This window comes from Penicillium hispanicum (assembly GCF_028827665.1).
Source record: "Penicillium hispanicum strain IBT 35686 chromosome Unknown utg000006l_segment0_segment0, whole genome shotgun sequence".
Taxonomy (NCBI): domain Eukaryota; kingdom Fungi; phylum Ascomycota; class Eurotiomycetes; order Eurotiales; family Aspergillaceae; genus Penicillium; species Penicillium hispanicum.
The window spans coordinates 2,212,121-2,225,072 of NW_026623198.1; the positions used below are offsets into that span (position 1 = coordinate 2,212,121).

The 12,952-nt window shown below is 53.5% G+C and overlaps 5 protein-coding genes across 5 annotated transcripts; 4 read left to right on the plus strand and 1 right to left on the minus strand.

The window, feature by feature from the left end:
- Positions 1 to 778: 778 nt before the first annotated feature.
- N7459_007156 (uncharacterized protein) lies at positions 779 to 2,724 on the plus strand (the record flags this gene model as incomplete). The annotated part of the gene is made up of 3 exons (XM_056946324.1): positions 779 to 1,225; positions 1,291 to 1,564; positions 1,640 to 2,724. The coding sequence occupies 3 exons, from the start codon at positions 779 to 781 to the stop codon at positions 2,722 to 2,724; spliced, it is 1,806 nt and encodes a 601-aa protein (XP_056798323.1).
- Positions 2,725 to 3,346: 622 nt separating this feature from the next.
- Positions 3,347 to 4,370, plus strand: N7459_007157 (mitochondrial 54S ribosomal protein uL15m; the record flags this gene model as incomplete). The annotated part of the gene is made up of 2 exons (XM_056946325.1): positions 3,347 to 3,663; positions 3,761 to 4,370. The coding sequence occupies 2 exons, from the start codon at positions 3,347 to 3,349 to the stop codon at positions 4,368 to 4,370; spliced, it is 927 nt and encodes a 308-aa protein (XP_056798324.1).
- An 839-nt stretch (positions 4,371 to 5,209) lies between these two features.
- On the minus strand, positions 5,210 to 7,195 carry N7459_007158 (serine/threonine-protein kinase; the record flags this gene model as incomplete). The annotated part of the gene is made up of 1 exon (XM_056946326.1): positions 5,210 to 7,195. One exon carries the CDS (start codon positions 7,193 to 7,195, stop codon positions 5,210 to 5,212), a length of 1,986 nt encoding a protein of 661 aa, XP_056798325.1.
- Positions 7,196 to 8,159: 964 nt separating this feature from the next.
- Positions 8,160 to 10,715, plus strand: N7459_007159 (SH3 domain-containing protein; the record flags this gene model as incomplete). Its single annotated transcript, XM_056946327.1, has 8 exons — positions 8,160 to 8,187; positions 8,252 to 8,356; positions 8,401 to 8,595; positions 8,650 to 8,802; positions 8,853 to 8,926; positions 8,974 to 9,349; positions 9,415 to 9,572; positions 9,627 to 10,715. The coding sequence occupies 8 exons, from the start codon at positions 8,160 to 8,162 to the stop codon at positions 10,713 to 10,715; spliced, it is 2,178 nt and encodes a 725-aa protein (XP_056798326.1).
- A 713-nt stretch (positions 10,716 to 11,428) lies between these two features.
- On the plus strand, positions 11,429 to 12,203 carry N7459_007160 (uncharacterized protein; the record flags this gene model as incomplete). The annotated part of the gene is made up of 2 exons (XM_056946328.1): positions 11,429 to 11,748; positions 11,807 to 12,203. 2 exons carry the CDS (start codon positions 11,429 to 11,431, stop codon positions 12,201 to 12,203), a joined length of 717 nt encoding a protein of 238 aa, XP_056798327.1.
- Between the last annotated feature and the right edge of the window lie 749 nt (positions 12,204 to 12,952).

Genomic DNA, 12,952 nt, shown 5'->3' on the forward strand with positions numbered 1-12,952 from the left:
TGACTTTCAGAGTCCTTACTAGATCCTAATTTTCCACTGAATTATGTGTCCCCCCTTCCCTTCTCTAGTATCCAATCTAGATTGTCCCGGCAAACGAGAGGATCAGCCTGGACCTGCGTCCGGCTCAAACTCTGTCCCGTATGGCCGCCGGATGGGTCTCTACCTCAGTTACCCTGGCTCGCCTGTAGCCTGTAAAAGACATGATGCCTTGACTTCATCCTTCATGGTATTTTTGATTTTCCCTGCTGGGGTTTATTTCTTTTCATTTATTCCACTAATATACTTCCCTAGCCCGGGAACGTTCCTCTACCCATTTACTTGTGAACACACGCTGACTGGCCCACGCTCCCCGTGGTTCCTTCCCCCCCCCCATCGTCCAAGCTGGTTTAGTCCGCTTCGATGCTCCCTGGCCGTTTCCATATACATCATTCTTTTGCCCCTCTGTGAAGAAAGCACGTCCGGCCCTTGACCTGCTCTTCTACTCTCTGCGCCTCCAGCCTTCGATCACGAGCACTGGTCGCCCTTGGATCCACCTGGCTTTCACTCGCCCTTGATTCTGCCTTTCAATTGGATCCGACGTCTTCGTTTTCAAGCATCCTCTCTCTTCCTTTCAACCTTCCTTTCCCACATATTATACGGGCATGGGTCTCTGAATCATCCACTTCGGCTCACTTGTCCTGTCGACCCTGCTGCTTTCTCTAAAAAGAAAAAGCTGAGCCGGACCACGATCCCACATGTGTCGACTTGTCTCCCAGCCTTCTTCCCCGCTGCTATCCCCATGTTTCGACCAACGCCCGGCCATCAATTCTCACTGCTGGGCTCGATCACTCCAACCTACAACCTGACCCCCCACGAACACCGTCCACCCAAACCGGCCGTTGGGTCCTCGGGCTCGAACTGGACTGCTCCCTTCCGGGACGGTCTCCCAACTCCTCCCGGCGACATGACTGGGGTGACCTACAATGCCATTCCATCCATGGCTTACGGAGGGAAACCGCACGGCATGCCCTCGCACCTCTACCCCCACTCCCGGCCTCATGTCGATGCCATTTCGACTTCGATGGGGGCAGCCATGAAACATCAAAATAACTACGCCGCTCCGGTGAAGGAAACGGCCACAGATCGGACTCAGAAGAAATCCTCCGGCACGAATGCAGGTTCACAATTGCGGATTCCTTCATCCATTAACCACAGCAAGGGCAATCTTGCCGAGTTTGCCGCTCAGGTAAGCACTGGAAAACATGATGGGACTAGGTGCGAGCAGATGATCCTAACTCGCCATGACTATAGATGACCTGTCTGTTCTGGTTTGAAAAGACGTCCAAGCTGCAAGCCATTGAAGATCACAAACACCCCGTGCCCTCCCTCGTTGCCGAAGCCATTCCCACGTCCGGGTTCCAAAAATGGGTGGCCACCCTCCTCTCCACCACGCAAGTGAGCCAGAACGTGATTCTGCTGGCCTTGCTATTTGTTTACCGGCTCAAGAAATTCAATTCCGGCGTCAAGGGCAAGAAAGGCAGTGAATTCCGGTTGATGACGGTCGCGCTAATGTTAGGCAATAAATGTGGGTGTTCTCTTATCGCTTGACCGCCTTGGGGATATTGGCGGTGATTGGATTTACATGCTGACTCATCTCCAGTCTTGGACGATAACACTTACACCAATAAGACATGGGCCGAGGTCTCGGGCATCGCGGTGCAGGAGATTCACGTCATGGAGGTGGAATTCCTCAGCAATATTCGCTACGATCTGTTTGCCTCAGAGGCAGAGTGGGATCGCTGGCACACCAAGCTGGGTCTCTTCGGCGACTACTTCAACCAGGCGTCCACGCTCCCCGTCGAAACGGATACCCCGACTCCCGCTCTGCGTGTCTCGCCGCCCCGGTACCAGCCCCAGTCGCCCACCAAGTTGCCCTCGCCCCCGAGCGATGCACTTCGACCTCCGTTACAGCCAAACTGGTACATGCCGGTCCCTGGACTGCCCTATCCGGTCTCTTCCCATGAGGCTCCCACAGGAGCACCCCGCAAGCGCAGCCGCGAGGACGACGCGGAGGTGCAACCCACCAAGCGAGTGGCCCGAACCCCTGGAAACCCTTCTCTTAGCATCCCCTCCACGGCCATGAATGCCATTCCGACTCTTCCGCCCGTGGTCACCCCGATCTCTGCTCCTGTTGCACCAGTAGCCGGAGCTCTCTCTCGTCTGCCTCCCCCGAATCTGCCTCCTACATCGAACCCGATGCCTCAGGCTCTCCCATCGACACCAGTCTCTCAGTTGCCTGTTCCGGCTGTTATGCCTCCGGCATACAACCGGTCCTCCACCTGGGCTCAGCCGATGCCCCCTGCCACGCTGCCACCGGTGGCCTCTGGCCTCTACAATACCCCTCACCACCAAAGTCCGTATGGTATCTCGTCCTCGACGATCTCGCCCGCCGTCTCCGCCTATTCCGTCCACACTCCCCAGACTCATCTCTCCCCATCTTTCTTCCTGGCCAACCGCAACTCTCCCTACCGGCCTGTTCGCTCGGTCCATACCCTGCTGATCCCGCCCCCGTCCACTTCTCTCCAGCAGCAGCGCAGTGTTCCCTTCGACCACATGCACTACCAGCCGCTGGGCAAAGGCTCTGCTGACCGCAAGACGGGCCTCCTTCCCTACATCCAGCCCGAGGCCTGGAACCAGGGTTCCTACCAACCCTTCTACCCTTCCGCCCAGACTTTCTCGGGCTGATTCGCTCTCCAATCGCCTCTCCACTTGACGAATTGACCGTGTCTACGATTTCTCTCACGAAAACAAAACTCTTACCCTTCGTTGTACATCGTTTACCATCCCCTTTGCTTCCTGTTGCTCGACTATTTCTCTATTCGTGTACAGATTTACCTCTTCATTATCGTGTCTAGCATTCATCTGGCGTTCAAAGCTAGAATGGTTTTCGGTGTTCGCCTTCCCCCCTGGGGGAGATGTCGCTGGTTTGGGGATGGCATACAAGGCGTTCATTTCTTTTGCTTGACAACTGGACATTGCTATGGTTGCATTTGCATGATATGGCGTTTAATCTCGCAGACAGAAGTCTTGCAGCATCCCAAGAAATTCGATTTCTTCCTCATACTCTGATTTTCCTGTGTGGATTTTTAGTAGATTTTATGTAGTGAATACCCCTTGGGGTTTGCACTTGAAAGAAACTGGAGGAAAGATTGCCAACTTTCGAAGTGCATGTAAAATATCTCGCTGATTGGCCAGTCGTAACGTGGGTGACTGGAATCACGCAGGGCCCGGTCCGACATTTCTCCGCCCTCCATCAAAGATCTCCGTTGTCCGCACCCCGAACACCCTCAACCAGCCTATGCCCACCATGGCGCCCCGATTGATGGCGCTGCCCACGCAGCTACAGCAGTTCATTGCCCGCCCATTCCAACAGTCTTCTCCTCTGGCATTTTTAGTCCCGCCGTTTCAACAATCCCGCAACGCATCTATCCTGTCCTCCCTCTCCGACAATGCCTCCGCCTACAATAAGCGCATCCGACGCGGTCGTGGTCCTGCCTCCGGCAAGGGTAAGACCTCTGGACGTGGTCACAAGGGTCAGAAACAGCACGGAAAGGTGCCAGCCGGCTTCAATGGTGGACAAACGCCCGACATTGTCGTCCATGGTGAACGGGGGGCTCCGAACATGTATGCCCTTCCCTCTTTTGACCCTCGTCTCTCTTCTCGATGGATTCTCCTGCATCGAGCTTGAACACTCCAACCTGCTAACATTGATATCCCCCAGTTTCGCCATCGACCTGGCCCCCGTCAATCTCGACCGCATCCAATCTTGGATCGACCAAGGCCGCATCGACCCAGCCCGCCCCATCACAGTCCGCGAACTGAGTCAATCAAACTGCATCCACGAGACCAGAGACGGCGTGAAACTCCTCGGCGCCGGCGGCGCCTCCGCCCTCAAGCAACCCATCCACCTCGTCGTCAGCCGCGCCTCTGCCTCCGCCATCGCCGCCGTCGAGGCTGCCGGCGGCTCCGTCGCAACCCGCTTCTACACCCGCGCCGCCATCCGCCACATCCTCGACCGCAAGTCGCACCCTTTCATCTCCATGGCCTGGTCTGCTGAAAGCGGCTCCAAGGGTCTCCTCGAGGCTGCCAGGGTGCCGGGCGACTTGTCTGAGGAGACCGTGATGAAGGCCATGGGCTTCGAGTATCGTTTGCCGGATCCTACCCGCCGTCGTGATATTGAGTATTACCGTGATCCGGCACACCGTGGGTACTTGGCGCATCTGCTGAAGCCCATGGAGGGACCCAGTTTGTTCTTCCGTTCGCCAGAGGAGCGGAAGTCTGCTGCCGGTACGAAGAAGGAGAAGGTGTTGCCGGAGAACAGGCTTTGGTAGGCCGTTGGAGTCTGCCGGGGTTATTGTTTTAGAAGTGTGTGAATCGAGTCCTTCTCATGGAGCTTGCGGTTCCCTCGTTCCTTGTTTTTGTTAGCATTTTTACATGTATAAATAGCCCCTGTTGGATATGTATGTTCCTCTCGTGAAAACTATGGTCTCCGATATCCGTGGATACATTAATTGTTCTGTGCATGTGTGCATACGTCTGGGTCTCCGAGAAGAATCGATGGCTCGAGAAATGTTTGCAATTTATATCTAGGTAGAAACCTGCCGCCCAGACACGAGAATAGAAACCGAGAATAAAAGCCAGTGAACATGAGCGGAGAAATCGTAGATGGGATATCAGCAAGAAAAGAAGAGCCCAGATCCGCAGGATATAAAGTACACAAGAGAAACCAGCTGAAAGAAAAGACATATCCCGAAGAGAGAAAGGAGAAAAAAAAAAAAAAAAAAAAAAAAAAAAAAAAAAACCAACAAACAAACGCCTTGCTTGCCCATCCCGTCCGCATAAAATCATTATCCATATCAGTCCCATCGTATCATATAATATCGTATCAAGCCAACTCAATGATGCCTTGCAACCGAGAATTTCCGAATCAAAACACATCCCAAAAAAGCAAGAAAAAAAGAGAGAATGAGCCGAAAAAAGGCAGTTATACATTGCCAAAACGAATGGGTATCACGTCTTTGAAAATCCCCAAAACACCAGCGCTCATTGAAGAAGGCGCCAGCAATAGAAAAGACAACAAGAACGGAAAATGCAAGTTAAAAAACCATCGTATCACATCTTTCAAGATTTCAAGTTGATGGTAGAGAGGAGGAGCTGAAAAAAGAGATGTTCAAAGTCTCCACGCAGATTCTGGTGAGCTTTCCTCTGAGGCCTCGGCCACCTCTTGCAGCCAAGAACATCCGAGAATATCACGGATGGTCCATCGCTTGTCGACATCCATTTCGAGACAGCCTTGAATGAGCTCAAGAGCGTCTTGGCGGTCTTTGCGCAAAAGTTCGTCGGTAATTTCGCCAATGACCGCGTCGTTGTTCCACTTCCCAGCGAGGATGTTCGCTTGGATTCGAGGTGCGAACGAGTCTTGGAAGGGCCGGGACCCCACGACGACAGTGAAAACGATGACGCCAAAGGCCCAGATATCAACTGAGGGGTGGATGACACCGCTGGTTGACTGGAGCAGTTCTGGGGAGGCATACTCGAGACTACCAGCAACACTGGTGCTAGAGCCGGCCGGGCCCATCTGTTTCGGCGGAGGGCGATCGGCGACTTCGTCATAAGGATCAGGCGAATCATCGCCGTGATCCGTGGCCATCCATTCTGCCATGCCAAAATCACAGAGCACGAGTGTCGAAGAGTGCGTGCCCTCGGGGGCTTCGATGGGGTCGAGGAGACAGTTTTCAAGCTTGATGTCGCGGTGAACGACGCGAGCATCTTCATGCAGATAGCGGATGGCGCAGGCAAGTTGATAAGAATACTTTTTGGCAAGCGTTGAGTCAAGTCCTTGGCGATTTTGGCGGACCAGATCGAAGAGTGTTCCGCCGATGGCGAGTTTTGTGAAACAGAAAGTGGCGTAGTCGGTTTCATATACAGCGTCAAGTGTTAGAACGTGAGGGTGATTGAGATATCGCCAGACTCGTACTTCATGGTCGAATTCGGCCTGTACCTCTTCATTTTCTGTCTCACTGCGACCAGCCAGCTGCTTCTTCACGATTTTAACAGCAAGTCGTTTAGCGGCACCGTGCTCTTCGACCTTGTAGGCCTCCTTGACGGTACTGAAGCCTCCAAAGCCAATCTGCTTTCCAAGAACGTAGTCGGTGCCCACCATTTGGCCTTCCTCGTCAGGCTGGGGCTGCGGGGCGGGTTCTTCGCCTTGGGCGGACCACATGGAGAGGAACATGCTGGCAGGAGACTTGCCGCTGGAGGCAGTCGACCGCCGAGAGCGGCGTCGTGTGGGATTTCGCAAACTGCTGCTTCGATCTAAGGTGGAACTGCGAGGTTTGCTCCCGAAAGGAGTCACGACGCCACCGGACCATGAATTGCGATCCTCGGGGGAGGCAAACGGTTGGTTGGGCGAGGAAATATAGAGAGGTGACAGCAAGGCATCTTTGGCACTCCCGGGTGGCGTGCGCACCTCGTCATTCACGGGTGAAACCGTCGATCGCGAGGTGAGGGAGGTCGGATGATCGAGTTCACTGACTAGGACTGAATCATCCTCTGGGCTCATCACAGACCGACCGCGGGAAGCTCCGGTCGGGATACCCCGCTGATCCTGGTAGGATTTTTTGGAGTCCCAACCCCAGGAATTCAACTTTTGGTCCGCGAACTCATCGTCCTGCGAGAGGGCGTTTCGGAGGCCAGAAGTCCGGGACTCGAATCTTTGCGGGGGCCGATCTGTTGTATCGCGCTTTGCAAGGGGCTCTTCCAGCGGGCGCTCACGACCAGAGTCGAAAGAAACCTTCGGGTTGAAGCTGATGGAAGGGCGGCGCTGCTGCAAATAGTTGTCTAGCGGGGAGCCTTGGATATCATCTGGCTTGTGGGGAAACTCATCGCCGCCCATCGGACGGCCATCTGAGCGGGGTACTGAGATGGGAGGCGTTGCTGAATGTAAATCACTTAACACACTGCGGTCCTCATTAGTATCGCGGCGGGGCGCGTTGCAGTCATGAGATATGTTGGTGTGGTCGCTCTCGATACCATCGCCACCCGTTGTCGAGCTCTTCCATCCGCTCTCTCCATCGTCAAGCCACCCCGAGTCCTGCTGGCGGAACGTAGTCTCAATCCTCAATCCTGCTAATCCGTTCCGCTCCAGGTGCGCCATGCCCTCGTCGAGAGCGCGTTCTAGGACGTCGTTGTGAATAGCGAGCCCGTGATAGGCTGCAGTCGGGTTACAAGGAACCCTCTGCCTGAGATTGTCGGGTTTTCTCGTGTTTTGCGTTGCTGACTATCTCGAGGGTCGAGGGCAAACGTGGGGCAAAAAGCGTTCCAAAGTGGAGGCGGGAATGGTTTGGATCGTGGGGAAGGTAGGAAGTATCACAGTTCGATGTGAAGTAGTTGCTGTGTGAGATGATGGAGGTTAAAAATGAAAAAAAGCACAACAAAGGTACCGAGCAGAGTGAGGTCAGATGCAGACTCGACGGAGAGCAGATTGGTTGACCGGAGTCGGAGCCCTCCGGAGCTACCCAAGAGAATATGGGGAGGATTCGGGTGCAGACGGAATCCACTGCCCAATTGGCACTAGTGGGCGATCATCTGATGCAGGGAGAAGCCCTAGGCCCTACTTTCCTATTACAGCCACCCCGTCCTCAGGGGCTTCCAAGTCCCCTGACGACCATGATTAGCCGCGCGCAAGGGGCGCTTGTTTGGGAACACCTCCTTTTGGCTCCGTTTGGCTTCTGGTCTGGGGATATCCAGCCTTGACTCGACCCTGCATTCTTGTCTTTTTCCTTTCTCCATGTCACTCTGGCAGTAATTCGTTTCTCTGTGCGCTCGTGCTCTCCTGTGCTGCGACTGAAGTACAGCCTCCGAGCCAGCCCCCCCCACCTGTCGTTGTCAAAGGCGCAGTCTTTCTTTCAGGGCTTCCAGTCCAGTCCGAGAGACTCCGTGAGCAATTGCTTCTTGAGTCTCGAGCCTCTGGCTACGGGAATTGCGCACATTTATTTTCCACCTGCTTCTTTTGTCCATCGATGCTCCCGATCCCCGACCTATTCCATAATCACTCCTTGTCCCGGCATCTTGTGTCACTTGCCCTCACCGCCGATCCCACGTTCATTTAAATTCGCGAGATGACGAGGCCTCAGATCATTCGAGCCGGTATGTTGGGAGTTATGCGGGAATTGTTGAACCGATGTCGAATGCTAACTGCCCGATCGTTTAGATACCTTGGACCTCCAGGATCATGATGCCCCGTCGGCGAAAGACCACACCAAACAACCCGAGCACCCAGCTCCTCTGGGGGGCGGCCGGCCCCCCATCAAGAAAAGTCAATTCGTCATGCCGACCAAGACAGCAAATCTGAGATCCTAGGTGGTCGCGGTGTCGAAAATGGTCACCAGTATCACGACGGCGACATATACGATGAACCCGAGGAGGTAGAAGAGGAAATGGAACGTGATGGGCAATATGGCCATGAAGAGGGTGACCTAGCTGATGGGGAAAGCGACGACCTTCTTGATGATGATTTGATGGACAAAATATCCAGCTCTCCTTCTATCGACGACGGTGCGTGCTCTTGGCAGGGAGTTGCAGTAGGAAGCTAGTACTGATGACGACCAGAGGATATTGACTTCGAATTCGTCTACGCGCTCCACAACTTTGTCGCAACGGTCGATGGACAGGCAAATGCTGCAAAGGGAGATACCATGGTGCTTCTGGATGATAGCAACAGCTATTGGTGGCTTGTCCGTGTAGTGAAAGATGGAAGTATCGGTAGGTTTTGGTTTCCAGTATGGATGGATGGGTGTATTGACGGAGACCAGGATATCTGCCCGCGGAACATATCGAAACGCCTACTGAACGACTTGCACGATTGAACAAGCACCGAAATGTTGATGTAGGTTTCAAAAGATTGACTCTTTGGATCACATCTAACTCTTGCAGCTCTCTGCTACAATGCTGGGTGACAATTCTGAAAAGTCCAAAAACCCTTTGAAGAAGGCTATGCGCCGACGGAATGCGAAAACAGTCAACTTTGCTGCGCCAACATACATCGAGGCGTCTGATGTTGAGTTCTCCACGGACGATGATTCTGAGCATGGCGATTTCTTCAACGACGACGAAACGGAAACTGTTGAATCCGAGGAGGGCGATGGCCAAGAACAGGGTGAAGACATAGTTGTAGAGCCCCTGCGCCCAAAGGCACAAAAGGAAAAGCTGGCCGAACCGGCCGATGTGGACAACACACAAGAGAAACAGGAACCCGAGCGTTCAAGCTATGAGCCACGACGGTCAAGTGAGGAGTTCTTTGATCCAGAAGGTATGGAGACACAACACCGAAGGCCTTGGATTATGAACATTGCGATCTAACTTTTGGAGAACCAGCAGAGCCCACTGTCAGTAGGTCCAGGAATGGTACTGTGCGGAATACAGATTCCTTTTTCAAGGATGATACTGCCGAACCCAAGAAGATTTCCCTCACTCCCAATCTGTTGCGTGATGAATCCAATAACGCCGCCGGTTTGGCTAGCGATTGGAAGGAGGTGCGTTGTCCATCACATGCTCGCTCAAATATGCACGCTGACTTTTTAATCAAGGGCCGAGGAAGCTTTGAAACTATTGACAAACCGTCTGCCTTGCCGGATAAGGCTAAAGACGATAAGAAACGCAAAGAAAAGAAGCCGGGCATGCTCAGCGGCTTATTCAAACGCAAGGACAAGAAGAGCAAGTCTGCCGATGATGACTTTGAAGAAATCACGTCACCAACAGAGTCTTCATTCCGGGCGTCACCTCAACCAAAGACCTCTTTGGAATCCTTGGAGCAGCGAACCTCGAAGCCACAAAGGGAAACTAGCAAACGGCTTCAGAAGCAACCCCCGGCCACAACATCCCCTACGGCCGCCGAGGCAACAAGGAATAGCGAGTCCAGCCAGTCAATCCGACAAGTGACTACGCCGAAGGGAGCTAGTTTTGAAGAGGGCCGAGGCGCGGTAGCTTCCCCTGTTAGTCAACTCAGTCAACGGAGCCCTTCAAAAGAATCATTTACCACGCCGGTTGAGTCTCGAGACATCCGGGGATCTCCAGTCGATCGGCCATCCAGCGAAGCACAATGGAGAGGTCCTTATGAAGTCTCCGAGCGAACAGTCAAGCAACCGTCGGTGGCATCTCCGCCCCAGAAGTTTGTTCCAAAGGTCGCCAGTGGCCACGTTGACGACGAGGAACCCGAGTCTCCGGTCGACATTTCCCCGGTGGAAGGTCAATTCCCTATCAGTGCACCGGGACTGGCCTCAGACGGTGCTCATCGGGCGCATTCGGTTTCGCCGCTCTCTCCTCCCTCGTCTCCTGAGGTCGATGCAAACTATCTCAAAGGCAGCGAGGCTGCCCCAGGCTCTCTGGACACATTGTCCGTGGACACTCCAACCTGGAGTGATGCCAGTCTACGGTCATACCTCGATGACGAAAACGATATTCGGGACCTTTTCATTATTGTCCATGACAAGTCTAACATTCCTCCGGCGGGCTCCGATCATCCCGTCACGGGCCGTCTGTTCAAGGAGGAGAGCAAACGACTCAAGGAGATGAACAATCAACTTGATGAGATGCTTGTGGGTTGGATGTCGCAGCGAACGTCGCAGAGGAAAAGGAACTCTAGCGCGGTGCGAAGCGTGCATACTCCGACTGCTTAAGTCACTTTGGGTATATATCTTCCAACTTCTGTCAGTGTATCTCTGTGATATATGCATGGGCCTCTATCGATTTGCCTCGGGAGTGAGGTCGGCCAAAGGGGCACCAGTTGTGCTGGGCACATCAATCTTTCGGCTCTCCCCATCTCATTCTCTTCTCTGGTTTCATACTCGTCGCGTTCATACCCGCTCGCTCGATGCATTCTGATTTCTGCCCCGACTTCTGTTGTGCCAAGTGCGTCTGGTCCGGGATGGGATCAATGGCCAGCGCAGTCTTTCACTGGCATTTTTTCTATCTTTCTATTTTTGATTTCTGTCTTTTGTTTCGCCGGAATACCCCGAGTCATCCGTGTCTATTTGTTTTCATTATTCCATAGCCCGTCATTCTTCGATAGATGACGTTCTCGAAATATCAATCTTGAAGCATGTGCAGATTTCCTGGTAGCAATCACCGCCATAAAGACCAGGACGACCCCACCACCACAGTCTTGTCTTGCAGAAACCTGCAACGATGATTGGCGATGCGCGCATTCCAGAGTTCTTGCGCCGCAGAGAGGGTCGTGCGGGCAGGTCAGCCGCGCCATGACTATGATGTATGCGTGAACGAGCCTGTCATCCGACATGGTGGCCTCTACGTAGCTGTGTATAAATAGGCGAACAAAATAGCTCCCTTTGGGCTCTGTAGGAACATCGCACACGCGCATCTGTACTCTGCCATGGCGGATCCCTACAACCCATACACTTCATACTCAACGCCCACGCCGGGCGGGATCGGCTACTACCCTCCAGAGGAACAGAATCACCAGTCCTCGACTTATCCCTACCAGCAGCCGTATGGCACTGCAGACCCTCAGCCAGACCCCAACTACTCGTATGCCTCACAGCCGAGCCCATACTACCTCGCCCCGGAGCCCTATCACCAGGCCGCGCCGGAAAGAAGTTACACGCCGGCAGGACAGCCCGACCTTGATCCCGTTGCTCCTGCTGGACTATCGCCAGTTCAGCCAGGAAAGGTCCCGGAGAACCTGAGCTACTAGTAGGTGACGCTGTCCGGGATTATACCGCCGGAGCTCTAACATATCCTCTCATTGAAGTGGACACCCCGCCGAACAACCGCGATACTCTCCGTCCCCAAGCCCCCAGCCACCTTCGGTATACGTATCAGATGAGGGGCACACACGCTCATCCAGAGACGACAGTCACGCAGCCGATGAAGATGCCGACCCAGAGAGTGAGCGCGGACTAGGGAGTTCTCTCGCAGGCGGTGCGGCAGGATATTACCTTGGACATAAGAAGGACCATGGCTTCCTGGGCGCGATCGGTGGCGCTATTATTGGAAATATGCTGGAACATCAAGTGAAGGACCACGGCCGGCATTCTCCAAGCCACCATAGGCATGGCCATCACCACCATCACCATCATCATGGACATAGTCGCAGTCGAAGTCGAAGCCGGAGTCACTCACGACACCGGGGCGAGGACGATTACTGAACGACCCGGCTGATGTAATTTGACGATCATGATATGACCTTCCAGACTGCGTTGATTCATGGTAATTTGTGCGAGTAATGATTTGTCGCAGGCTCAGACTACGTTGGGATTGTGAGGCCTTGGGCTTATGTTGATATGCCGTTGCATGGTTGAGATGTCCGTTGATTTGACATTTGAATGAAATGATGTGATAGGAACGACTGCTATATTTGCATATACTTAACTTTCTTCTTTTCTGCTTTGTCGTCGCAGGGTTTGCGGCTCCCAAATAGTTCACAGCCAGCTTGGGTGGCATGGTTATCTGCTTAGCAAGGATGAGGAATACGATAGAGGCTATACAGAATACCCCAGTCTGGACTGATTGGTAGGAATGTTCACAAACCGTATGTTTTCATCCGGGCCCTACTTTGGTACTCTCGTAGCCCCGACTCCACGAATAGTTACATGGTTCGGCCACGCGTCACCTCCGTCGAGCCAACAAAGGTGGCTAGATTTCAGCTAAATACGCCAAAGGAAATAATGGGTATTTGAAAATCCATCTCTGTCGACGAGATAGTAGCACCGCCTTCATGCGCGAAATTCACGAGGATTGGCGTAAGCGAGGCGTGTGTTGTGATCTTGAAGAAAAGGGGTTGCCGCGTCATACCCAGTGACGTTGTGAAGGTCGGCCAGGTCCGCACTAAGTTTCTCATCCTCTTGAGGCCATCTTATAAGAGCCCAGACATGTCGCTTCCTATGCTGTCGAAGAA